Source organism: Natator depressus, chromosome 8, assembly GCF_965152275.1.
Source record: "Natator depressus isolate rNatDep1 chromosome 8, rNatDep2.hap1, whole genome shotgun sequence".
NCBI classification, from domain to species: Eukaryota; Metazoa; Chordata; order Testudines; family Cheloniidae; genus Natator; species Natator depressus.
In genome coordinates, this window is record NC_134241.1 from 46,433,916 (window position 1) to 46,458,890 (window position 24,975).

General features: G+C 44.2%; 2 protein-coding genes across 7 annotated transcripts in view; both read left to right on the forward strand.

The window, feature by feature from the left end:
• Positions 1–811, forward strand: part of KIFAP3 (kinesin associated protein 3) — a 126,052-nt gene extending 125,241 nt beyond the window's left edge. The window contains exon 21 of one of the 2 annotated variants that reach the window (XM_074960930.1): positions 340–811. In XM_074960930.1, coding sequence (XP_074817031.1) covers positions 340–472 — 133 coding nt within the window. In that variant the 3' untranslated portion in view covers positions 473–811. The remainder of the gene's footprint in view (positions 1–339) is intronic. The other variant, XM_074960929.1, reaches the window with a different exon arrangement.
• Positions 812–4,296: 3,485 nt separating this feature from the next.
• SCYL3 (SCY1 like pseudokinase 3) overlaps positions 4,297–24,975 on the forward strand; it is a 42,947-nt gene continuing 22,268 nt past the window's right edge. For 2 of the 5 annotated variants that reach the window (XM_074960931.1, XM_074960936.1), the window contains exons 1-5: positions 14,371–14,521; positions 21,639–21,926; positions 22,421–22,606; positions 23,431–23,544; positions 24,615–24,671. In XM_074960931.1, the coding sequence (XP_074817032.1) occupies positions 21,762–21,926; positions 22,421–22,606; positions 23,431–23,544; positions 24,615–24,671 (522 nt within the window). In that variant the 5' untranslated portion in view covers positions 14,371–14,521; positions 21,639–21,761. Of the gene's footprint in view, positions 5,874–14,370; positions 14,522–21,638; positions 21,927–22,420; positions 22,607–23,430; positions 23,545–24,614; positions 24,672–24,975 lie in introns of those variants that run through there. The other 3 variants (XM_074960934.1, XM_074960933.1, XM_074960935.1) reach the window with 3 other exon arrangements.

Consider the following 24,975-nt stretch of genomic DNA (forward strand, 5'->3'; position numbering starts at 1 on the left):
TCCAAAAGTGTAGTCCACAGAATGTTGGCTAGTCACGTGATACAGCTCTTCTGTTCCCAACTAGTAACATTTTATTAAAAGAATCCATCAAATACTTTCCTAGTGTTACTTTTCCTTTTCAGGAGCTGCCTTAATCTCTACAGAGATATTACCTGATCATGACTGGGAGAGAGGGTCTGCAGAATCTTGAGTCCAAAGGGGGTTGGTGCTCAAGATAGTACCTTTGAATGTGGTCTGCCCTATGGAAAAAGTTTGAGAGCCCCAGCCCTAGAGCGCACTTCCTGTATGTGAAACACAAGCATCAACATCAGTTTCTCTCTTCTTTTTTTTCCCCTCCCCAGCATTGGAGTGGATGCATTTGGTCAGCCAGCTTGTATTCCTGGCCGCCCTGCGACTGCATATGGATACCGTCCTGATGAATCTTTCTACTACGGCTATGGTACCCGATAGAGCATCCCTCTGCGTACTTTAGGGTGCTGTCTTCCTGCTCCATTAGAAACCAGTTGTATGTAGCTGACTTTAGAGCACACTCTGGTAATGCATGGTTATACTGGAATGGGTCTGCGTGATATGTATCCTTTGCTATGTGTTAGCTCTAGATAAACCTAACCCTTTCTGGTTCTAGTGTTTCAAACACAGACTGTGTTCACCGATCGGTTTCTCTTTATTATCATTTTTGTACAGTGTTTGCCATGTGACTTGAAAGCAAGTATTGAAAAGCTACTAGACTGGAAAGTAAACATTACATTATGTATATTAAGCAAGTAATTTAATTTCTATTAAAAAGAAAAACCATGCAGTCAGTGCTGATGAATGACTGAGTTCCATGTTTCTCTCTGGTTCATGAGGGATTTTTGTAGTTGCCTCTTGTGGAGCATTTTAAGTGATGTACATGTACTGTTCAAGTACTTGAGTAAGCCACCCGCTGGGAATGCCTAGTGCCTGGCATCCAATGGCTATACCCTGGAACACTGCTACAGAAATACAGCACTGGATTCAAACATCCCAACAGCACACAGCCCAGAGGGTATGGTGCTGTACAGCTGTAACATTGGAGGGTAGATGCAGATTCACTCATCTTGAACTTGAAACATGCATCCGACGAAGTGGGTATTCACCCACGAAAGCTTATGCTCCAATACGTCTGTTAGTCTATAAGGTGCCGCATGACTCTTTGCCAATTTTCAAACAGTTACAGCAAGAGCCGTCTCCACCATCTAAATTACTACAATTAGAAACCATGCTTTAAAAGAATGCTTCAGTGTTCTAACAGAGTTCATCTAGCCTTTGTGTATAAGGCCGTGCAGTGTTAGATCAACATTTGCTGTAGCTAACTATGGACCTAAGATAGAGCATGATTTTTAAGCTGCCCAACCCACTTTTGCCCCACCCCATAAGCTCTCAAGCCAGCTTAAATTGTGTCTGTGCACAGACTGTAAACTGTTGACTAGCAGTTACAGGGCCAAGAGGTCTCCACTTGAAACTAACATCCTTGTAGTGCTACAATTGTTTTCCTAGGCCCAGATTTTTAAAGCTATTTAAATGTTGCTGCACTCAGTGTTACAACACCTAACCGATTTAGAAGCTCAAGTCTCATTTTTAAAAGTGATTGAATAGGATTTAGGCTTGTAAGTGCCTAAATCCCTTTTGAAAGTGAGACTCAAGCTTCTAAATCATTAGGCATTGCATGCACAGCAACACCTAAATACCTTTTAAAAATATGGGCCCTAGTCTAGGGTGAGTGCAGCATTGTTTGGGCTAGCATGAATTCTGTAATAGATTCCCTGTCCCCAGTGGGCATGGAGAGCCTGCTACTAGCTGCCTTTTCTCTCACAACAGCATATCAGACTGAGGAGCTTATTTTCCAAAACAAGAATTACTTCAAAATCACTTTTTTAAAAGTAGCTGTTTGATTTACAGAATTTTTTTTCAATCCCATCCCTTTTGATTTACTGGGATCCAAGGCCTATATTATTAAACTCCTTTAAGACCAGTGTATATGCCAAGGGAAAGATTCCAAAGGCACAAAGAATAGTTAGGGAGTTGGGCATCTAACTTCCATGTGTACCTCTGAAAATCTCCCCTAAAATATGACCTTGCCTGAAAAACCCGGCGTGATCTTTTAAAACTTCATGTGGTCAGTTACAGTTAGTCAAGCTACACATAGCTTGGGGACTTTAAAAACAGCCACAATACCAAACCAGACTTCCTCCCAGATGCTGCCTCAAATTCTGTTCTTGGAGATGGGACAGTTACTAGCATTGCAGCTGCTACAACTAAAATCCCTTTTTAATCCTCCAAATCTGTTGTACGTTTCTAAAGCGACCTTTAACAAATCTATTAAACTCCTGATGCCTTTTTGTTCACAATACTGCCCCTTTGTAGATCCCTCCTACTGATCTGGGCCCATGTTTGTGTGCACGGAGGCTATGCCACATCTGCCCACCGTATCTCAGATGTAGACACAGCTACAGCTGCAAGGGAAACTCCTGGAACTGCACACGCCCTGGCTTTTCATTTGGAGATCTCTGCATTCACATCTGTTATTTTAAAAGATCTTCAGAGAACTAGCATTAAATTTTTCAAAGCAGTTGTCCTCCTTTTTGAATTTGCTTTGAAAATAGTTAAGAGTGGGGTCTTAAAGGCTCAGCACAGTACTAGGGAAACTAAAACTGCATTTAATTGGGAGCGTCACGTTAACAAGGACTATAGCTAAGCCTGGTGTATGGTGCATGCCTATAATTGTACTACATCTGATCAGTCCCAAAGTAAATAGCAATGGAAAATCTCTGGCTGCATTGTAATATCAAATATTGGAAATTTTATGAGAAAAGAATGAAAGAAGTAAATGTTCACGGCTTGGCTAAGAGCAACTAAAGGGAAGGGAATAATTATCCACAAGCAGAGCTTGGTAAAAACTCACCTGAGGACTGAGCTTACTAGCCAGCATGAAAAACAGCTATGCTGCTATGTTCACCAAGGCAGGGGTGTAAAAGTCATTCTGGGGAGAGATACAAAAATCCCTTTTTAATTATGGTCTGTGGGGCATATAAAAATGCATGACTGCATATGTCTTCAACCCACAGCATATCGCCCATGGAGGTCAATGGGAAATTTGGGAGTCTAGCCTATAAACTAAGTTTTTAGTTATTCTCATTATTTATTGTGTTCAGTCCCTTGGCTTAGAGGGATATTCTGCCTCAACTGGAGGAAAATTCTGCTCCTCACTAGGAGCCTTGCTATTTCTGCAATTTGTTGTTCTTGCTTTCTCATCCTCCTTTCTCTCCCTCTTCCCTGGCTTTAGGTTGTTCCTCCTTTCTTCCCAGTGTTTCTTTCCCTGTAATATCTTCCAATTTGGGGTCGATTCCTACCCCCATTCCACTGCTAAATTAAGCAAAGATATAGTTAATGTACTGGTATCTAAAGTCTCATTAGTTTGCAGAGTTAACACTACAGTGAGATTAATAGTAGGCAGAGAAGGTCACACCTCTGAGACAGCGTTTCAGGCTCCCTGCAGACTCAGACAACACTGCACAAGTAACATGGGTTTGCAGTTGGAAGATTTTCTTCAGAACCCTGAAAGCAAGAAACTTTCTTTTTAATAATAAAAGCTGAGATTCTGCTGATCCTGAATATGCCATTTGGACCACAAACAGGCTGTGCAGCCTGTGTCTTGTATGTTTGATACCTCTGCACTAAAGCCACAACCCCAGCCGTGTAAAGAAATAAACCAGTTGTGTGCTTATTGTGATGGTCCCCCCCAAACTCTAGGTCACCTCTGGACCTAGAGTTTGGGGGGGGAGGGCTACTCACTGTCTCCCTCCCCTCAGCCATATGGGATTGGGCCAAAAGAAATCTGATGAGGTTCACAAGGACAAGTGCAGAGTCCTGCACTTAGGAAGGAAGAATCCCATGCACCGCTACTGGCTGGGGACCGACTGGCTAAGCAGCAGTTCTGCAGAAAAGGACCTGGAGATTAGACGAGAAGCTGGATATGAGTCAGCAGTGTGCCCTTGTTGCCAAGAAGGCCAACGGCATATTGGGCTGTATTAGTAGGAGCATTGCCAGCAGATCGAGGGGAGTGATTATTCCCCTCTATTTGGCACAGGTGAGGCCACACCTGGAGTATTGTGTCCAGTTTTGTCCCCCCACTACAGAAAGGATGTGGACAAATTGGAGAGAGTACAGCGGAGGGCAACAAAAATGATCAGGGGGCTGGGGCACATGACTTACGAGGAGGGGCTGAGGGAACTGGGGTTATTTAATCTACAGAAGAGAAGAGTGAGGGGAGGTTTGATAGCAGCCTTCAGCTACCTGAAGTGGGGTTGCAAAGAGGATGGAGCTTGGCTGTTCTCTGTGGTGGCAGATGACAGAACAAGGAGCAATGGCCTCAAGTTGCAGTGGGGGAGGTCTAGGTGGATATTAGGAAACACTATTTCACTAGGAGGGTGGCGAAGCACTGGAATGCGTTACCTAGGGAGGTGGGGGAATCTCCATCCTTTGAGGTTTTTAAGGCCCAGCTTGACAAAGCCTTGGCTAGGATGATTTAGTGGGTGTTGGTCCTGCTTTGAGCAGGGGATTGGAGTAGATGACCTCCTGAGGTCTCTTCCAACCCTAATATTCTATGATTCTATGATTGGGAAAGAAATGGCAGGGAGGAGCCAGCCAGAGCCTGAAGCTGGCACAGCAGCTGCACAAAGGGACCATGGTTCAAGCAAGGACCAATGGACAGTGCTGTCATCAGACTGCTTTCTGCCATTTTCACGCTGTACATTCTCACCCTTACACTCTCCAGCCCTGTCTTTTCCTTTCTTTCCATCTAACTAATCCCCTCATAATATAACCCCGGGGAAAGGATTTAAATAATAAACACCTAATTACAAAACTAACATGATGTTTGCTGCCATCTCATTGTTCACTCTGATTGTATGTTCTCACCTTTTCCTCCACCTTTTGTCTTGCCTATTTAGATTGTAAGCTCTTTGGGGCAGGGACTGTCTTATTCTCTCTGTGTGTGCAGTTCCATAGAACAATGGGGTCCTCTTCATGGTTGCCCCCCTAGATATTACTGTAATAAACATGATAAGGGTGAAAGGCTGTGCAAATACCTGTATCTCATCCTCAGAGTAGTGCAGGCAAGCAGTAAGAGCCAGCAATCTAAATATGTCCAAAACACCACAGAGCAACCAGCAATCAAGAAAGAAACTCAATTCCCCATAATAGCCACATGGTTATACAACACCGCAAACTGTAGCCATGGTACATAGTGCAACTGGAAATCAGCCCATGCCTGTTGCTGAAACGTGTTTCCATCATTCCATCAAATATGCACCGAGGCCAAAATTTTCAAATGTAAATGCTTAAAGTTAGGCACTTAAATCCATGTTTAGGCACCTGAATAAATGTCCTGGTTGTCTTAGGTGCTGAGCTCCCACAACTCCCCTGGATTTTAGTTTTTGTGCTTAACTTTTAGGCACCACTGTTTATCCAGTCTTGGTGTAAGGCTTCTGAGCTGCCCACCTTTGCATTCTTCATCAGAGGGAGTCCACATTTGTGGACCTTATTTGATGTCCCACTTTGTTATGTAGCCAACACATGAGACATATGAGGGGTGTGAACACCTGCTGTACTTCGCCCTTGCTATCCTTTCCCTTCCCATCACCCTGCTTGATCTAAATGGTCACAATCATCTTGTTGCCAACATGTCAGCCCCTGCAGTGCCTAGCTCAGGCACTAGCACTGATGATCCAGCTCATTGCCATCTGAATCTGCCAATCTGAGAGGAGAGGGTGGTGCAGGGGAAGAAGTCCTTTCTCTCTTCACTTACCTGAACTAATCCTGAAGCTCAAATGAGGAAGCAGTCTGAGTTTTGGGTAAAGGTTCTTTATGACTCTTTATTTTGTCCAAATGTCTCTGACCGTTTCTATTGACTGTGGATTTGCTGCAGATGCTGCAGCAAAGTGTGATGCTTGGTGTGCTCATTTACAGGCCAGTACAATGGGAGTCAGGCACATAAATACCTTCTTGGATCTCAGCCCTTGGTCTGTTTCCCAGCAGTGGTGGCATCTGAGTTCTGGGCACAAACTGAAAGCTCTTGTCTAGAACAGGATATAAGGCATATTGCCAAAAAACACATTCAAAAAGGCTAGTGCAGACAAGGCAGTGTGTACTCTGACGTGTTAAACTGGTTGCGTTAAATGCCTAGAGGGGAGCTCAGGTGTTAGCACAGTTTAGAACATCTTAGTTATGTGTGCTAACATCCTTTAAATCCTAATCTAGACAAGGCCGGGGGCTAGGTGCGTTGGTGTGTACCTTGATTTATACTATATTTTAGGTTCATAATGACTGAGAAAGCCACATCCTAAAGCCCCCGTGCTGTATGGGACAGGGATAATGTCTGAGGTGTGAAAAGCCCAGACCTCCCACTGTACTATAGTAATTCCTTTTAATGTCCATTCTTCTGTCCAAAATACTCTAATGAAATCTCTCCCCTGAGTCATTTTACTATGAAACACAGAGAGCAATTAGTTTTAACGGAATTGAAAATATCTCCTTATGATACACACATTATGTCACTAAAGAAAATGCATAGTATTTAGGGGGGAAAACTTTCACACAGACCACCTGCCTTGTGCATGTAGTTTTCACCTAGTCACCCACACTGTTTAGACTAGTCTAGCAGCTATTGCTAGTCTCCCTGCCACTCTGCAGTGCCTATGTGGGAGACTGAATACACACAGCCCTGACAAGCAAACTGGGGAAGGAAATTGGCTCACTAAAGGCAGTCAGAGGAAGCTTGTATATATAGTTAGGAGGGGAGACACCTATTCCTCAAGCTCCTAAATGACACAGGCAAAACTAGTTTTCACATAGGGCAGAGGGGAATTTAGACTAGGGATTAGAGGCCACTCGACAATCTGCCGCCAAGGCAAAACTTCAGTGTGCTATCTTCTACCTGCTAGAATAGAGGTTCTCAACTGGGGGTGGTCTTGGACTTTCTTAGGGTGCATGACGAGCCTTCTGATGGTTTGTAGAAGTGGGGTGTGGGGAGCAAGCACCAGTTTTCAGTGCCATTCACTCAAATTTGAGTGAGTAGCGTCGTGACCTGGCTTGCAGCATCACTCAGATTTGCACCAGCTGCCCCAGGCAGCTGCCTGCTTTGCCTATAGCTAGAGCAGCCCCTGCAGGGAACCCCTTTTGCCCATGACATTGTAATTCAGAGAGCAGTGGGAAAGTAAACAGAGGATATGAATTATCAGTGCAAACTTTGTACTCCAGTCCAGTGATCTACAGGGTATGGTCCGAGCTAGAGTTTGATTAGAAAGCCTGGGCAGAAGGCTGAATGCAGCATGTACATTGTGTGCAAGCAGGTAAGCCACTTCTGTTAAAGGCTCATGCAAATTCTGTTGTCTTCTGGGTACAACTCAAACTACAACCATGAATTTCTTGTTCCTCTGAATTGCATTGGACTGAACAGAATAAAAATCACAAAAGCTTGATCGTGGTCTACAAGCACCTATGTAGGGAAGAGACTTCTGATAGCAGAGTGCTCTTTAATCTAGCTGACAAAGGTGTAATGAGATCCCATGGCTGGAAATTGAAGCTAGACAAATTTCAATAAGGAAATAAGGTGCAAATTTGAACAATGAAGGTAATTAAGCATTGGAACAACTTACCTAGGGATGTGGTAGATTCTTTATCACTTGAAGTCTTTAAATCAAGATTGTTGGCCTTTCTTAAAGAGATATTCTAACCCGACTAGAAGTTATGGATATGATGCTGAAATTACTGGTGAGATTCTATGGCTTGTGTTATGCAGGTCAGACTAGATGGTCATAATGGTCCGTTCTGGCCTATGGGAGAAATTGTTCTTGTTAAAACAACTAGGAGTCCTTTTGGCACCTTCGAGACTAACAAATTTATTTGGGCATAAGCTTTCGTGGGCTAAAATCCACTTCATCAGATGCATGGAGTGAAAAATACAGTAAGTAGTATATATATTACAGCACATGAAAAGATGGGAGTCGCCTTACCAAGTGGGGGGGTCAGTGCTAACGAGGCCAAATCAATCAAGTAGCCTATTCGCAACAGTTGACAAGAAGGGATGAATATCAACAGAGGGAAAATTACCTCTCCAGCGCATCATCAAGGATCTACAACCTATCCTGAAGGACAATCGCTCACTCTCACAGACCTTGGGAGACGGGCCAGTCCTTGCTTACAGACAGCCCCCCAACCTGAAGCAAATACTCACCAGCAACTACACACCACATAACAAAAACACTAACCCAGGAACCAATCCCTGCAAAAAACCCTGTTGCCAACTCTGTCCGCATATCTATTCAAGGGACACCATCCTAGGACCTAACCACATCAGCCACACCCTCAGGGGCTCGTTCACCTGCACATCTACCACTGTGATATATGCCATCATCTGCCAGCAATGCCCCTCTGCCATGTACATTGGCCAAACTGGACAGTCTCTACACAAAAGAATAAGTGGACACAAATCAGACATCAAGAATTGTAACATTCAAAAACCAGTAGGAGAGCACTTTAATCTCCCTGGAAACTCAATAACAGACTTAAAAGTGGCAATTCCTCAACAAAAAAACTTCAAAAACAGACTTCAACGAGAAACTGCAGAACTGGAATTAATTTGCAAACTGGACACCATCAAATTAGGCCTGAATAATGATTTGGAGTGGCTGGGTCACTACAAAAAGTAATTTTTTCTCTGTTGATATTCATACCTTCTTGTCAACTGTTAGGAATGGGCAACGTCCACCTTGATTGAATTGGCCTTGTTAGCACTACAAAAAGCCATTTTCTTTCTGTTGATATTCACCTCTTCTTGTCAACTATTGAGAATAGGCCACTTCCATCTTGATTGAATTGGCCTCATTAGCACTGGCAACCGCCCCTCCCCCCCCACTTGGTAAGGCAACTCCCATCTTTTCATATGCTGTAATATATATACTGCTTACTGTATTTTTCACTCCATGCATCTGATGAAGTGGGTTTTAGCCCACGAAAGCTTTTGCCCAAATAAATTTGTTAGTCTCTAAGGTGCCACAAGGACTCCTTGTTGTTTTTGCTGATATAGACTAATATGGCTACCACTCTGAAACCTCTTCTTGTTAACATAACTTCTGAAAAAGCTCACCATCTGCTGTTCTCAACTATCTTGCGATCCATACCCACAGAAGACAGACTATGCAACCAATGAGAGACAGAAGAAATTGAGACAGGAGGCACTTTCTGCACCAGTGTCTGAAATATGACTGAAAAGAGACTTCCTCAAGTATTCAGAAGTCAAAAGGTGTCCCATCAAAAAAAAATGATGTAAAACCACTCCTGACCCTGGGAGAAAAGAGAGAAATGACATCGCACTATGCAGCAACCTGCCAGCAGATCAGAAATGGACACAGAGGATCAAGCCTCAAACAGAATATGTAGCCATATCCTGGATGGCTCTCTGCTACTTCTAACAGATAAATGAGAGCTTTGCCTCTTTTTTACACTTTGGCAACACTTGCAGACCTTGTCATACCAATAAAGTCTCACTGAATTGAACTGACTAAACACCATGGTCTTACAGTATGAGTAAGTGTTACATTTAGCAATAAAGTTTAGATTATAGTGAACGGAATCTTAACAAGCAGTCAGTCTATAGGAGGCCTCATATTATTCACTGATAACAGGTAAATAAATAAATGTACCTAGAACCCAGCTGGTTTATAGAGATCTGTGCTTTCTAACAGCTCTGCTTTTATAGATTATAACACATAGGACTGTTCTCTAAATGCCAATCAGATCAACCCTGAGACTAGGAGCCACTGTTGTTTTTCTGTACCAGTATCCCTCCAGTAAAGGTAAAGTTGTGGCTCAAGAACATTCTCATTGCATCTTCAGTGTCTCTTGCTTCTAAAAATAATGGCTGAGTTTCATCTGGCCACTTCTGTAGCAGCAGAGGGTTTTTATGCCTGGTCTACACTTGAAACTTTTGTCAATATATTAACATTGCTTAAGGGTCTGATATTTTCACAGCATTTCTATGCTGGCAAAAAGCGTAGCATAGATGCAGTTATACTGGCAAAAAAAAAAAAAAAAAAAAAAAACTTTTGCTGGTACAGCTTTTTTGTTTGGGGAACTGGGAAAAGTTTTATTGTAAAAGCACTCTTTCGCTGGTATAAGCTGAGTCTACACTAGAAAGTAGTGTAGTGTATAGTATAGCTATACTGGCTCGACAAAACCCTACCTTGAGACAATACTCTTCTATAATGAACCTTAGTGGCCTCATCTGCTCCCCAAAATTTTAACTTAGAGCTCGTCTTCACGTACAACACTACAGCAGTGCAACTGTAGCACTTTAGTGAAGATGCTCCTATGCCAACACGGTAGCTATGTTGATGGGAGAAGCTCTCCTGTTGACCTAGCACTGTCTACAAAGGGGGTTAGGTCAGTATACGTCACTCAGGGGTATGGATTTTTCACATCCCTGAGTTATACCGATTTAGGTGTGTAGTGTAGACCTGGCCTCATAGTTGCTCAACTGCACTCCTTATCAATACTAACATTACAAATCCAGGAAGGCACCAATTATGCTACAATTCACATCTACGTTCATGTTCCATACCAGCCAAATACTGTAAATACCCAAACATGCTCACAGACTCCTCAGCTCCACCACACACTCCCTTCTGGTTTGATCACAATGTAGATTTCTGATTGTAAATGCTCCAGGCCAGGGAGTGTATCTTTTCTATGTTTGCACAGTGCTCAGAAAAATGGGGCTTTGATCTTGACTGTGGCCTGTGCATACCACCATAATGGAAATATTTATTTAGCCAGCCACAGTGCACACATCCAGTTCCTCACAAACTGCACAACCTAAACTCCAAACTCAGGTGGAGTTCAATTACCTATATATAAATTTGTGTATGTGTTAGGGCTGTCAAGCAATTTTAAAAAATCGTGATTAATCACGTGATTAATTGCGCTGTTAAACAATAACAGGATACCATTTATTTAAATATTTGTTGATGTTTTCTACATTTGCAAACATTGATTTCAATTATAATGAAGAATACAAAGTGTACAGTGCTCACTTTATATTTATTTGTTATTACAAATATTTGCACTGTAAAAATGAAAGAAATAATATTTTTCAATTTCTCCATTACAAGTACTGTAGTGCAATCTCTTTACCATGAAAGTTGAACTTACAAATGTAGAATTATGTACAAAAAAAACCTGCATTCAAAAATAAAACAATGTAAAACTTTAGAGCCTACAAGTCCACTCAGTCCTACTTCTTGTTCAGCCAATCGCTCAGACAAACAAGTTGTTTACATTTGCAGGAGATAATGCTGCCCACTTCCTGTTCACAATGTCACCTGAAAGTGAGACTAGGCGTTTGCATGGCACTGTTGCAGCTGGCTCCACAAAATATTTACGTTCCAGATGCGCTAAAGATTCATATGTCCCTTCATGCTTCATCCACCATTCCAGAGGACATGCGTCTATGCTGATGACGGCTTCTGCTTGATAACAATCCAAAGCAGTGTGGACCGAGGCATGTTCACTTTCATCATCTGAATCAGATGCTACCAGCAGAAGGTTGATTTTCTTTTTTCGTGTTTTGGGTTCTATAGTTTTGCTCTTTTAAGATTTCTGAAAGCATGCTCCACACCTCGTCCCTCTCAGATTTTGGAAGGCACTTCAGATTCTTAAACCTTGGGTTGAGTGCTGTATCTATTTTTAGAAATCTCACATTGGTGCCTTCTTTGCATTTTGTCAAATCTGCAGTGAAAGTGTTCTTAAAATGAACAACATGTGCTGAGTCATCATCTGAGACTGCTATAACATGAACTATATAGCAGAATGCGGGTAAAACAGAGCAGTGGGCATACAATTCTCCCCCAAGGAGTTCAGTCGCAAATTTAATTAACGCATTATTTTTTTAAAAGCATCATCAGCATGGAAACATGTCCTCTGGAATGGTGGCCAAAGCATGAAGGGGCATACAATTTTTTAGCATATCTGGCACGTAAATACATTGCAATGCTGGCTACAAAAGTGGTATACAAACGCCTGTTCTCACTTTCAGGTGACATTATATATAAGAAGTGGGCAGCATTATCTCCCGCAAATGTAAACAAACTTGTTTGTCTTAGCAATTGGCTGAACAGAAGTAGAACTGAGTCGACTTGCAAGCTCTAAGGTTTTACATTGTTTTGTTTTTGAGTGCAGATATGTAACAAAAAAAATCTACATTTGTAAATTGCACTTTCACAAGAGATTGCACTACAGTACTTGTATGAGGTGAACTGAAAAATACTATTTATTTTATTATTTTTACAGTGCAAATATTTGTAATAAAAAAAAAATAAAGTGAGCCCTGTACATTTTGTATTCTGTGTTGTAACTGAAATCAATATATTTGAAAATGTAGAAACATCCAAAAAGATTTAATAAATTTCAATTGATATTCTATTGTTTAACAGTGCAATGAAAACTGATTAATCACAATTAATTTTTTGAGTTAATCGTGTGAGTGAACCGATTGACAGCCCTAGTATATATTTAATTGGCTATTTATTAGCTGTGGAGGTGAATTCTATAATATGTCACAGGATCAGAGAGAGTTCAGATTCTGCATTTGAGTGTAACAGCAAGAAAGTGGATTTCTGCATTATTGCTAGCTGTATGCTGGATCTGTGTATCTTGCATTTTCAAGGCTCCGCCTTCTTCTGAGATTGCTTCAGGGTCCACTGTCAGCCTTCTCCCTATCCTCGTTCCCTTCACCTCCAACCAACTGTACTGAAGCCAGGTCAGCCCCCTTCTTCTCTTGGCAATTCCCCTCTAGTAGGTGTTTGTTTCTGCATTTGCAGGTAGAATGGTGCTCGCTGCTAACACCCTTTCAGACGTCTGGATAAGGGAGTTGGTTCGCGACCAATAATCAGAATTTCTAGGGAGTCATATGTCAGCCTTCCAGAAGAACGAAGGACAGTGGCTGGAACATAATCCTCAGACTTGAGAAACTTGGGTTTAATTCCCTGCTCTCCCACAGACTTCATGTTTAACCTTGGGCAAGTCACTTAGTCACTCTGTACCACAGTTTCCCATCTGCAAAACAGAGATAATAGAACTGCCCTGCCTCACAGGCAGGTTGTGAAGATTATAAACATTAAAGGTAGAGAGATGTTCAGATACTATAGTAATGGGGGGCTTGTAAATTCATAAAACACCAGATTTACTATATAAATCTTTACAGTTAACCAAAGGGAACCCCCGACCCTGCCACTACAGTTCAAAGCTTCCTGACAGAAGCCAGATACACTGGACACTATGGAATGTCCCTTATAAAACCTGGAAATGAAGATGTTAGACAGCAACGTTAAATCTCAAAGGGAATGTGAAAGCCTAGGCCAGGCAGATTTTAGGCGGACTTCGACAAAACCTGACTCAAAACGGCACAGCAATGCTACAGGCCAACCGTTTTCTGCTTTGCCTGCAGGCTGCTCTTCTATGAGAATTCAGGTGACACTGTTTGCTTGTGTGAGGCTGCCCCAGAGGCAGAACAATGGATGCAAAATTCATCGTGATGTCAAACAAATTGGTTGCCATGACAGCTGTTGCTGGACCAGCGAACTGCTCTCCTTCACCCAAGGCTGATGAGAGGGGAATCTCATCCTGGGGCCCCCAGGTCAATTCCCCCATTAATGTCTGTGTAAATGGAGTGAAATGGGAGGCGGTGTGGCCCAGCGAACATGATGTACCAATTTCTCTCATCAGGCCTGCTGGCCCCTGCAGAGTGTGGGCCCCATCCCTGCCCTGGGGTCACGGGGCACTAAAGCGAAGGTGCTGTTTCAGCTCCGCTGTGAGTGGCTGGTGCCGGGGGGCTCAGCTGCACCCCAGGACCTGGCAGGGGCTGCTGTGGGGGCACCGCCTTTGAAGCCACACTGCAGCTGGAGCCAAGCCCTCCCGGTGGGGGGGGGGCGTGACCCAGGGGGGAGGTGCAGGGCATTGCTGCCCCCTCCAGCTCCTGGGCAGCAGGCACTGTGGTCTCCCCGCACGGAGACCATTGCGACCCCCAACGGGATGCTGAGGTCGGGGGAGCGGGGCTGCCTATGTCACTCAGGAAGGCGGCCCACGGCCCCTCGACCCACAGCTAGGTGCAAGCCTGGAGCCGGCCATACAACCCCTAGTCTCTCTGCCCCTATCCAAAATGGCCACCTCCAGCCTCAGGCGCTGGCAGGGCTCCGCCCTTCTGCCCGCAGCCTCAACCTCACCCTCTGCCTCCCCCGCCCTACCCTAGCCCAAGATGGCCGCTGCCGTGCTGCCTGTCCGGGAGGCGTTCTTGCTGCCGGCGGAGCGACTCTATGGTGCGGCGCGGGGCCGGAAGCCGGAGAGGCGGGCGGCGGCGCTGTGGGAAGAGGCAGAGGCTGTCGGCGGGGCTGCGGCCGGCGTGGAGACTCGAGCCCAGACCCCTCCCCCAGCGGAGCGGGCAAGGCAGGTGAGGGGGGCTCCTCGCCCCCTCCAGCCACGGGGCAAATGGGGCCGGGGAAGGGGGTCATTGGAGGGGGCAATGTGGGGGGAGGGGTAATTGGGGGCAGGGTTAGGGAGTGGGTGAATGGGGGGGTTAGTGATGAGGCAGGCAGAGGGTAATGGGGAGTGGTAATGTGGGGGGAGAGGCGGGGGTTATTGGTGGGGCAGGCGGGGGTAATGGGGCAGGGTTAAGGAGGGGTAAGGTGGGGGAGAGGCAGAGGTTATGGGTGGGGCAGGGAGGGGGTAATGGGGGCAGGGTTAAGGAGGAGTAATGGGGGAGAGGTAGGGGTAATGGGGGCAGGGTTAAGGAGAAGTAATGGGGGAGAGGCGGGGGTTATCGATGGGGCAGGGAGGGGGTAATGGGGGTAGGGTTAAGGAGGGGTAATGCGGGAGAGGCGGGGGTTATTGATGGGGCAGGCAGGGGGTAATGGGGGCAGGGTTAAGGAGGGGTAAGGTGGGGGAGAGGTGGGGGTTATCGATGGGGCAGGCAGGGGGTAATTGGGGCAGGGTTAAGGAGGGGTAATGGGTGAGAGGCGGGGGTTATCGATGGGGCAGGCAGGGGGTAATTGGGGCAGGGTTAAGGAGGAGTAATGGGGGAGAGGTGGATGTTATTGGTGGGGCAGGCGGGGGTAATAGGGGCAGGGTTAAGGAGGGGTAAGGTGGGGGAGAGGCAGAGGTTATGGGTGGGGCAGGCAGGGGGTAATGCGGGTAGGGTTAAGGAGGGGTAATGGGGGAGAGGCGGGGGTTATCGATGGGGCAGGCAGGGGGTAATGGGGGTAGGGTTAAGGAGGGGTAATGGGGGAGAGGCGGGGGTTATCGATGGGGCAGGCAGGGGGTAATGGGGGAGAGGTGGGGGTTATCGATGGGGCAGGCAGGGGGTAATGGGGGTAGGGTTAAGGAGGGGTAATGGGGGAGAGGCGGGGGTTATCAATGGGGCAGGCAGGGGGTAATGGGGGTAGGGTTAAGGAGGGGTAATGGGGGAGAGGCGGGGGTTATCAATGGGGCAGGCAGGGGGTAATGGGGGTAGGGTTAAGGAGGGGTAATGGGGGAGAGGCGGGGGTTATCAATGGGGCAGGCAGGGGGTAATGGGGGTAGGGTTAAGGAGGGGTAATGGGGGAGAGGCAGGGGTTATCAATGGGGCAGGCAGGGGGTAATAGGGGTAGGGTTAAGGAGGGGTAAGGTGGGGGAGAGGCAGGGGTTATCTGTGGGGCAGGCGGGGGCAATGGGGGCAGGGGTAAGGTGAGGGAGGCAGGGGTTCTCGGTGTGAGACGTAGGGGATGTGTGATAGGAGGTAGATCCTTTCCTAGCTCAGGGCTTGGGTTCTTCCTGGCAGCTCACTGGCTGGCTGCCCCCAGAGGTCAGTAATCTCTTCCTAGGCTATCCCAGTGGCTGCCTGCTAGGGCCCATGAGTCTATCAGGTGACTTTGGGGCACAGGGTGGGATACCGTCCCGTGTCCCTGTGATGGCACCGGATCACTGGGGAAGATCACGGGAGCCAGGTGCACTGAGCTCCTTCCTAAGGGCACCTGCTGGGTCTGAGCAGCTTTGTCATGGGGTCTCAATGGATGTTTGTTTCTTGTTGGGGTTTCAATGGGTGTGTGTTCTAGTGCAAGTATGACATGGCAGTTCAGTCACCCTATGGGAGTTTTATGCTTTCTGGGGACAAATATGCTTGGGCTGTGATACAACTCCCCTTGACTTCACTAGGCCCTTAGATGACTAAAGTTATTTATAACTCAGCAGCACAGATATTTGATCCCCTGGTTCCAAAAATCCAGTCCGGGGAACAGTACTTCCCCCGTATATATTCACTCTATACCCTGGAATTGTTATGGGTGACTCGTCAATAAATGATTTGTAGTTTGAAACTGGGTAATGGGCAGACCGGATGCTTTCAAAGTACCTTTCATAACTTTAAAACATATCTTTTCCAATCCCCAGCCTCCAAAGTTTCAGCTGTCCTCAAGGAAGGCTGAAATGGAAATCTGCTTTCTTGCCAAAAGATGCCATTTTCCATTGTTCACATACTATATTTGGTTGTAGGGTTGTTCATAAGCTGTGTGTGCGAACTGCGGGATGGCAGTTTGACCCATGCAGTGAGTGATAAGTTTAGAAATTCAATCTGTGCACTACACCGAAAGGTGGCACTGGGATGGTTGCTGTTGGGAAACACTGCACTAGCCTGGGCAGGGCATCAGACTAGTTTAAGAGGTTGCAGGGTGGAGGACAGGATGAGTGGAAAGCTGCATAATGTTGGATGGGTGGAGATAAAATTGCATGACTCCTTACTCATCTGCTCCCAGGGCAGCACTGAATGCATCTTTGATTGTGGTGGTTCATATGTACAGGTCTACAGACTCAGCCAGCAGCCTACTCTTTACTTGGCTCCCCCACAAAAGGGCAGGATGCCCACCTCCATGGATCTACAAATCAACCCTCAATCCCAAGGATTATACAGCCTTCTGGTGAAAAGGGAAAGGGGGGAAAGCAAGCAAGGAATAGAGAAAAATGGAAGGGGGGGGGAGGGAAGAAGGCAAGTGAATGGGCAGAGGAAAATGGAGAGGAGGTAGTTGTGCCAGGATGTGATATGGGTAACGCGTTGTGAACGGGCATCCAGTCCATCAAAAGGGGATGGGGACCTTCACCAGAAAAAGGTTGGGTACCTACTGTTGCACCCCAAGATAAAGATACTGAATGTTCCATGGGGCAATTATATATTTGGAATTCCTGGCATGAAAGGTGAGAAGTTCTTTGCCACTATTTCTTGTTTGAATTGGTTTGTTGAAGATGGTCGTCTCTTTCTATGGTAAACTGATCGGTGAAACCAAGATATGAAATAGCCTGTTTTTTCCACTCATTCAGCCCCTACTATGCTTAGAGTCCAAAAGTGCTTTTTGTTTGGCTGAAGGGAGGTGATGTTTACACATGACTTTTTTCCTAAATCTCCATGCCAAGCTTTTTTGTCCGAGTCCATGAAGTGAGCTTGGTGTTTAGTCAGGTGAGAGAAGAACTCTCCTGACTCTGGTGGCAGTGACATGAAGTACATGCAGCCTATTGTGGCAGCTGCCAGGAGACAATTGGCTGGAGGGACATGTCATAAAATGAGATCTGTCCAAAAGCAAGAATTTCAAGAAGCTGGAGTCACTGGGAAATCCCCTTCTACCACAAAGATAGAAAGTCAAAGGTACTCAAAGTGGTTCCTGCTTTGCAGCTAAGGGATGAACACATAGCTGGCTAGCTGCAGGTTTTTAGTGATGAAGGACTCAAGCAACAAGAAATTTCTGTAGTCTTGTAAAAGATGCTCCTTTGACAGTCCTGGAGGAAAAAAAAGTGTTTATCTGCCTCTTTTGTGTTGAAGTGTGGGGTATTATCAGCATGAATTTGAAATGGCAAAGCAGCACATGAATTACACAGGGTATTTTAAATCTGTGCCGTGTGAGGAGACTTTTTGTGGGGAATTGGTCAGCCTTTCAGTTAATCAGCTGGTATCCACCACCTCCAAAGTGGTTCTGGAACCAACATTGCTTATTGAAAGAAATAATCACTATGTAAGTCAACTGTCCTTCAAAAGGTAATAGTGTTTTTGTTCAGGCACCAGTTATGAGAGGACTATAGAGCAGTTGTGTGGACCGCCATTAGCTGGGCCACAGAGATGCCTCTTGTATTTACCCTGGAATCCCTCCAATCCAGAATCTTGATGTCTGTGAGGATAAAAAAAATCCAAACCACACAGATTTCCAATTGTATCTATTTTATTAACTAAGGCCTAGATATTTTTGCCCCCTTAATGTGTTAATGCCTAACTGATTTAGGAGCCTAAGTCTCACTTTCAAACATGTCGTAAGCACTTAGGCACTAAATCTCTTAGTATCCTAAAGTTACTTTTGAAAATGAGCCTTAGGCTCCTAGGTCAGTTAGGTGTTGAAATGCTGAATGGAGCAATGACTAAATACCTTTTAAAAAATCTAGGCCCAACTACTTAAGCAAAAACATAAAATAAAGTAGATATAAGCAAATTCAATTAGAACAAAGTGGGTTAATATAAAATCAGTCAGGGTGATAAAATCAAGTCATTATCAGATTGAATAAACTGTTTCAAACAAATCAACAATTTTTGATAAGCGCTCTGTAATGAGTTGACATGGTAGCAGTCTTGTTGAGCTATCAGATCCCTAAGTAACAGGGCCATTGTCAATCTGGATGCCAAGTGATATATTTATGTTTCAGGTGATCCAGGGAGGGACATATCACTCCCAAGTTGAAGCTAATGTTGAGACTGGCAGCTCTGATGACAATTAAGACAGTGTGCTCAAATTATTTGTGGTTGGGTAATAGAAATCTGTCCTTTCCCCAGCCCCCAATAGAGGGTTACATGAAACATTCCAACACAATTCAAGATGACCACAGCTTGTTACATGTTAATGTTCAAATGTCAAATTTAGGTAAAAACAGGTTTCAGAGTAACAGCCGTGTTAGTCTGTATTCGCAAAAAGAAAAGGAGTACTTGTGGCACCTTAGAGACTAACCAATTTATTTGAGCATAAGCTTTCGTGAGCTCGCTTATGCTCAAATAAATTGGTTAGTCTCTAAGGTGCCACAAGTACTCCTTTTCTTTTTAGGTAAAAACATAATTTTTCAGGATTAAACCTACAAGTCTGGACCAATGAAATGTGTGCAAGAGATCTTTTAGGCAGTGAGGTGGTTTAACTGAGGACTGTTTAGGTATTTGAGGAGCTTTTCTATAGGCACCATTCTCAAATTCTATGGACTCAGTCCCCACGCTCTCCTGTGCATGCGCACATACACACTAACAGCCATCTGCTGAAGGTAACAAAAAAGTGTCCTAAATAACTTGGGTTCCCCATTAAAAGAAGTACTTTCCTGTTTGAAAGTGAATTTCTCTGTTTCTGTAGAAAGTGTTTCACTCTCTCCTTAATGTCAGATATAAGCATGGTCTGAAATTTGGTCACTTTTTGGATATAAAGTGGCCTTTTAGTCCATATCCTTCATGCCATCCTGCATCCATTTAGTTGGTACAAGCCCGTGGGTTGTGTGTCAGAGAAGGCAGATAAGGAGCTGTACTATATTCCAGTTTTCAAAGAGATACAAACAGTTCAGTCCCCACATCTGACCTTTATTAAAATAGATACATCCCACCGGGAAGCATATGCAGGATTCTAACGATCTGTTAATTATAGAACAGCCATTTCTCCATTGCTGTCCAAGCATAAAAAGATGAGATAGTATTTATGTAAGACTTGTATAAAATCAATACCCCACTATTGTGGGTGCCCCCTGCTGGGCTTGTAGCTGCAGATGACACACTTTCATACTTAGCTACATTCGTTTAAAAAAAAGTTCATTCCCAAAGTTCACACTGGCTATATGGATTGCACAACTGGTTTATTACATAATTAATAAGAATTTATCCATTTAATATGAACCATTTAAACTGTAATGCGCCATATTTTTCAAGGCAACCCGTTAGATAACTAATTTTTAATTGAAGCAATAAGTGAAAAGAAAACCAAGAATCTATAACAGAAAAAAGTCTCCCAAAACATATCCAGACTAATGACCCCTGGGAAGGGAGAAAAAACTAGAGAGAAGCCAGAATGGAAGCTTTGCCTTATGAAAATCAGACCAAGAGGTCAAGAAGTGTGTTATGTTGCTTTCAGCAGTAGTCTGTGCCTCATGCTTCAGAGGAAGGTGAAAACTACCATAATGAGATCATCCAGCTGTGCAAAATACTATACGTGCGGTGGGTCAGGATTTCCTTTCTGATCCCCACAGTGCTGAGCAGATGCCCTCAAAGATGAGACATGATTTCCCCTCCCTTAGCCTGCATTTCTACATATTTTAGTTTTTGATCATTTAAGAGAGACCAAAGTTTTGGGTATATCATGGAGAAAGGTTTGTTCATAGTCTGAGGTAGCCTGCCAGCACCACACTGATTACAGAGCACAGGCCTAACCTACCAATGCTTTTAAAAGGGATTCTGCCCCCAGAAGAATATTGCGTATGTTCCACTGTTCTCTTCTGGAGCTGGTTCACAAGCAAGGAAGTAAAACAAAAATTAATGTTAACTTAATCTCCACTATAAATACGGTGGGGGGCACAAGGTAGGGGGGTTAGGTTTATCTGTCTGCCAACATTTGCCAGATGGAGAGAAGGCAGTCAGGAGGAAAATACATTCAGTTCTAAGGCGTGTCAGAGCAAGCTACACATACAAAAGGAGGCGAATTGGGGTGGTGGTGGTAGAAACTTAAAGTTGTGGCCAATCAATCCTTCAGTGCTGGTGTCTCCTGCGACCGCTGTTCTGTCAACATTTCAGTGATGCTGCACCTGCTACAGCTGAGCAGCAGTGGAGGTGAATTTTGCTTCATATACCAAGTATATAAGGCAACACCCAAGAGATTAAGGAACTCCTTCATTTGTCGGTACTGCACCAGCAGGGTGGTGTAGCAGACCTTTCTAATTATATTTAATTTTCTTTGTAGCTTTACCTAATGAAATATTTAGATCTAGGGAGATAGTTGGGTCAGGGGATTTGGTGATGGAAAGAGGAGCCCCTCACCTCGAGATTCATTATTTGTGTTTTTTGGGGGTTTTTTACATCAGTGAATAACGTAGCTGGAGTCGACGTAGCTTAGGTTGACTTACTGTGGTGTCTATACTGCGCTGCGTGGAAGGGAGACACTCTCCCGTCGACTTCCCTTAATCTTCTCATTCTGGTGGAGTATCAGAATTGACCAGAGAGCGTTCTGCAGTTGATTTAGCAGGTCTTTGCTAGACTGCTAAATCGACCCCCACTGCATCAATCACAGCAGCGTCAATCCTTGGTAAGTGTAGACATGGTCATATTAGCAGTATCTTGTGGTATAGCTTTCACTGAGTTGTTTGTGCTTTACCTGTTCCACAGCTAAAGTCTCTTATCTCTAGAGCTGTCCAAGCCCTTAATTACCTTTACAAAATAAATGACTGAGTTTTAGATTTTTATCTCCTGAAACTCCAGGGAGAGAACTGTTGACTCAAGCACATCAACAAGATGAGGTTTTTTTGATATTTTGTTTCACACTTTTCAGAAAATGTTCTGAAGAATAAATTGGACGGTGCCTGTTGGAATTAAATTGTCTGAAAAACCTCTGTTCACCCTAAGGCCTGTTTGACACCGAGAGAGCTTCCACAACGGCCTAATTCTGCAAGTGATGGGCTCGGAGAACAGTGCTTTAAAGAGCTGCACACTGGAAGAGCCACCGTATACCTTACCAACTGGACTCACAGTTTACCCAGCTGCATTGCAAGATGGCAAACTTGCCTCGGTCTTTGTGTATAAAACAGAGAATGAAGACACAGTTAATAAAGCTGCCAAGGTAGAGAACATGGCCTTACTGAATAACAGGCTTCTTTCTAATTCTCTCTGCCTTTTCTAGTACCAATGTGAAGCTATCAGTTCCTGTACATGAATGTCTCAAAGCCCCATGGCAGGGAGGAGGAAGAAACAGGTTAATTCATAATATGTTTGAAGGGTAATGATCCCTGCTTCTAGCAGATCTCCTTAATTACAGGGACACTCACAGCTCCCAAATACAAGTTTTGTTTTATTTTTTTATAAGATTTTTATATGACAAGAAACATTCTACAGTGTGATCAAAATAAGAGCAGTGTGTGGTGCTGGGTATTTTGGTAGGGAGTGGGATTGGAATTTATAATTCCCTCCAGAAAACTCACTTAAAAGGGCATTAAGATTGTGTGGTTAACCACTTGCATGTGAGGACACACCAAAGTGATGAATCCCCACTAAACCCCCTGCCTATAAAGGATGTGGGATATATACTGACTTGTTTCCTCCTTGTCGTTTTTGAAGCACCTGAAAACCTTGCGCCACCCATGCCTTTTGCGCTTCCTCTCTTGTACCGTGGAAACAGATGGGATTCACCTGGTTACAGAGCGTGTAAAGCCTTTGGAGATGGCGCTGGAGATGCTCTCCTCTGATGAGATCTGTGCAGGGATCTATGACTTATTGCTGGCTCTCATCTTCCTTCATGACAGGGTAAGTGCCCAAGAGAAACAGGTGTGAATGTGTAAGGGTTTGGGCTCCCAGCAGGAACAGGATTATGTGAGGAGAGGGAAGGCTTTATTAGTGGGTTTACATGGATGATTGTGAGGTACTGGACCTTAAAATCTCACGTTTCTTGTTCCCTGCCTGCTTTTTATTTCACTTCACTTGTGACATGGCATTAGCAGCTATCTCAAACTGATAGAAAATAATACTTTATACCATCTGGCAGCTGGTGTTCCAGACTGCTTTTAGGCGGTACAAAGAATTCTCACTAGCTGTTTTTGAGACAATGAATGATGATAAAATGTATCTGAAGAGCCAGAACAGGGAAGATAATTATGAGAATGTCATGACTTTATGGCCTGAGATCGCACGACTTGTCAGAGCTATGAACAAATGCTGTTGGAAATGGATTCTCAGCATAACATATTTATCACCCTGGTGGTACATGAGATATCAGACTTTGTCCCTGGGTCTAGCAGTGCTTTTTAGGCATGTGTTCAGGATTGAATTAGCAAATCCCAGATCTGAAGCCAGTGTAACTTTAAGTCTTTGTGCTCAGATATGGAGGGCCTCTTGTAACTTGCAATTAGAGTAAAAGGACTGTGATAGTTAAACTTGGCCTCCTTTAAAGCCTCAGTCGTTGTGAAAGGTGCTGTATGGCCTACAAAAACCATTAAGGAACTTGCAGTATAAATGCTGATCTATGTACTTTTCAGCAGCTTTTTCTCAGGTCATCAGCGCACCTAATTAGTGCTAACAAGGATTTAATGCCTTCATCGATCCCCAGGTCTATTGTTTATTTTATATTTTAGGGAAACCTAACGCATAACAACATCTGTTTATCATCTGTATTTGTAAGTGAGGATGGGCACTGGAAACTAGGAGGAATGGAAACAGTCTGCAACCTTAATGAAGCCACCCCAGAGGTAAAAGCCAAACAACCCACTTGCAATGCTTGGAACAAGGGTTTCTAGCTTGTTGAGGCTCCATCATTAGAAAGGTTTGCTCAAATTTAAAGTGCATCCAATTGCTTAAATTGAGAATTAATATTAAAAGCGTATCAGCCTGCTTCCCAGATCTGTGGCCTGAATGCTTGCTCTAAGGACACAGTTACCATAAATGACCATGTGTGGGTAAGTCAGCTAGTGATTCGAGGGGACCAGAAGTGGCTGCAAGGAGGTGCTAGGGTTGGGGAGAGGGAGGGTGGGAACAAGCTTGAGGTCTGTCCTCTTTACTATTGCTGCTACTGGTTAGTAAAAGAGTTTGCTTTCTTTCCCTGAAGCAGAAAAGCTGGATCCAGATTAAAACAGGTTAACATCCTCACTCATTTAAAAGGTGCTTTGGTTCTCCCTGCTGGCATCTCCACTGGACATTAGTGATGTTGACAGGAAAATGTCTGTCTTGAACTCAGCTGTATCCTGTGCAGAGTCAGTGCTGCAGTGAGGCACTACTCAAATACATTCTGGCTTTCATTCCAAAGAATCCCCACATTCTTCATAAACTGTACCCACATAGCATCACTAACCATTTTACCACCTTCTGGAGAGGGACAGCTGGCCAGGCAATTGGTACCTTGCGTGATGCACAACATTACAAGAGGTAAAATTTTGACCAAGGGCATTGGAGTAAAATCCCACCATTATTAAAGATCCAGAGGTCCAGGTACGGCATGTAGGGATGTGGTTTTAAGACTGAAGGCAGAATTGACTCTAGTAAGATTCAGCAACTGCAAGGCATCTCAGTGTTTTACCCTTGATGCTTAGACCCCAGAGGTATCCCTCCAGGTTGGTAAGGTAGTGAGGCATATCCTATACTGAATGTGGAAAGGGGAAACCCACTGTTGTATGTTCAGCCAGTCTTGACTGGCCATGGAGAGAGGGAGAAGAAGGGGGGGGGGGGGGCTGGGTTTCATCCACTGCTGCTTGGTGCCAACTCACCAAGTGATAAATGATTAGCCTAAAACATTGAACATGAAGTTTTTCTTTCCTCTTTCTAGTTCCTGCATGCTATCAAGTCAGTGCGGGACCAGGCAGCCATCCCTCCTGAAGAGATGGTGAGTAGCATTGCTGTACTCTAGGTTCATCAGAAGTTAATCTGTTTTTGCTGCAGAATTTTGTGGTTTTCTATATTGAAGCACAGAAAACAGTTTCTGCCATTCATTCATTCATTCATTTATTTATTTATATTTTTACATATACATATATACATATACGAAAGATGTATTTCTTTAGATTTATATAAAAGAGAGCATGCTTAGATGTGGAGGGATATGACCATCTAGATAACTTCAGAATTGTGTTGTGCTGTCCATAACTTGTATATTGTGAAAGGGGGAGATGACTCAATGGAATAAGTTA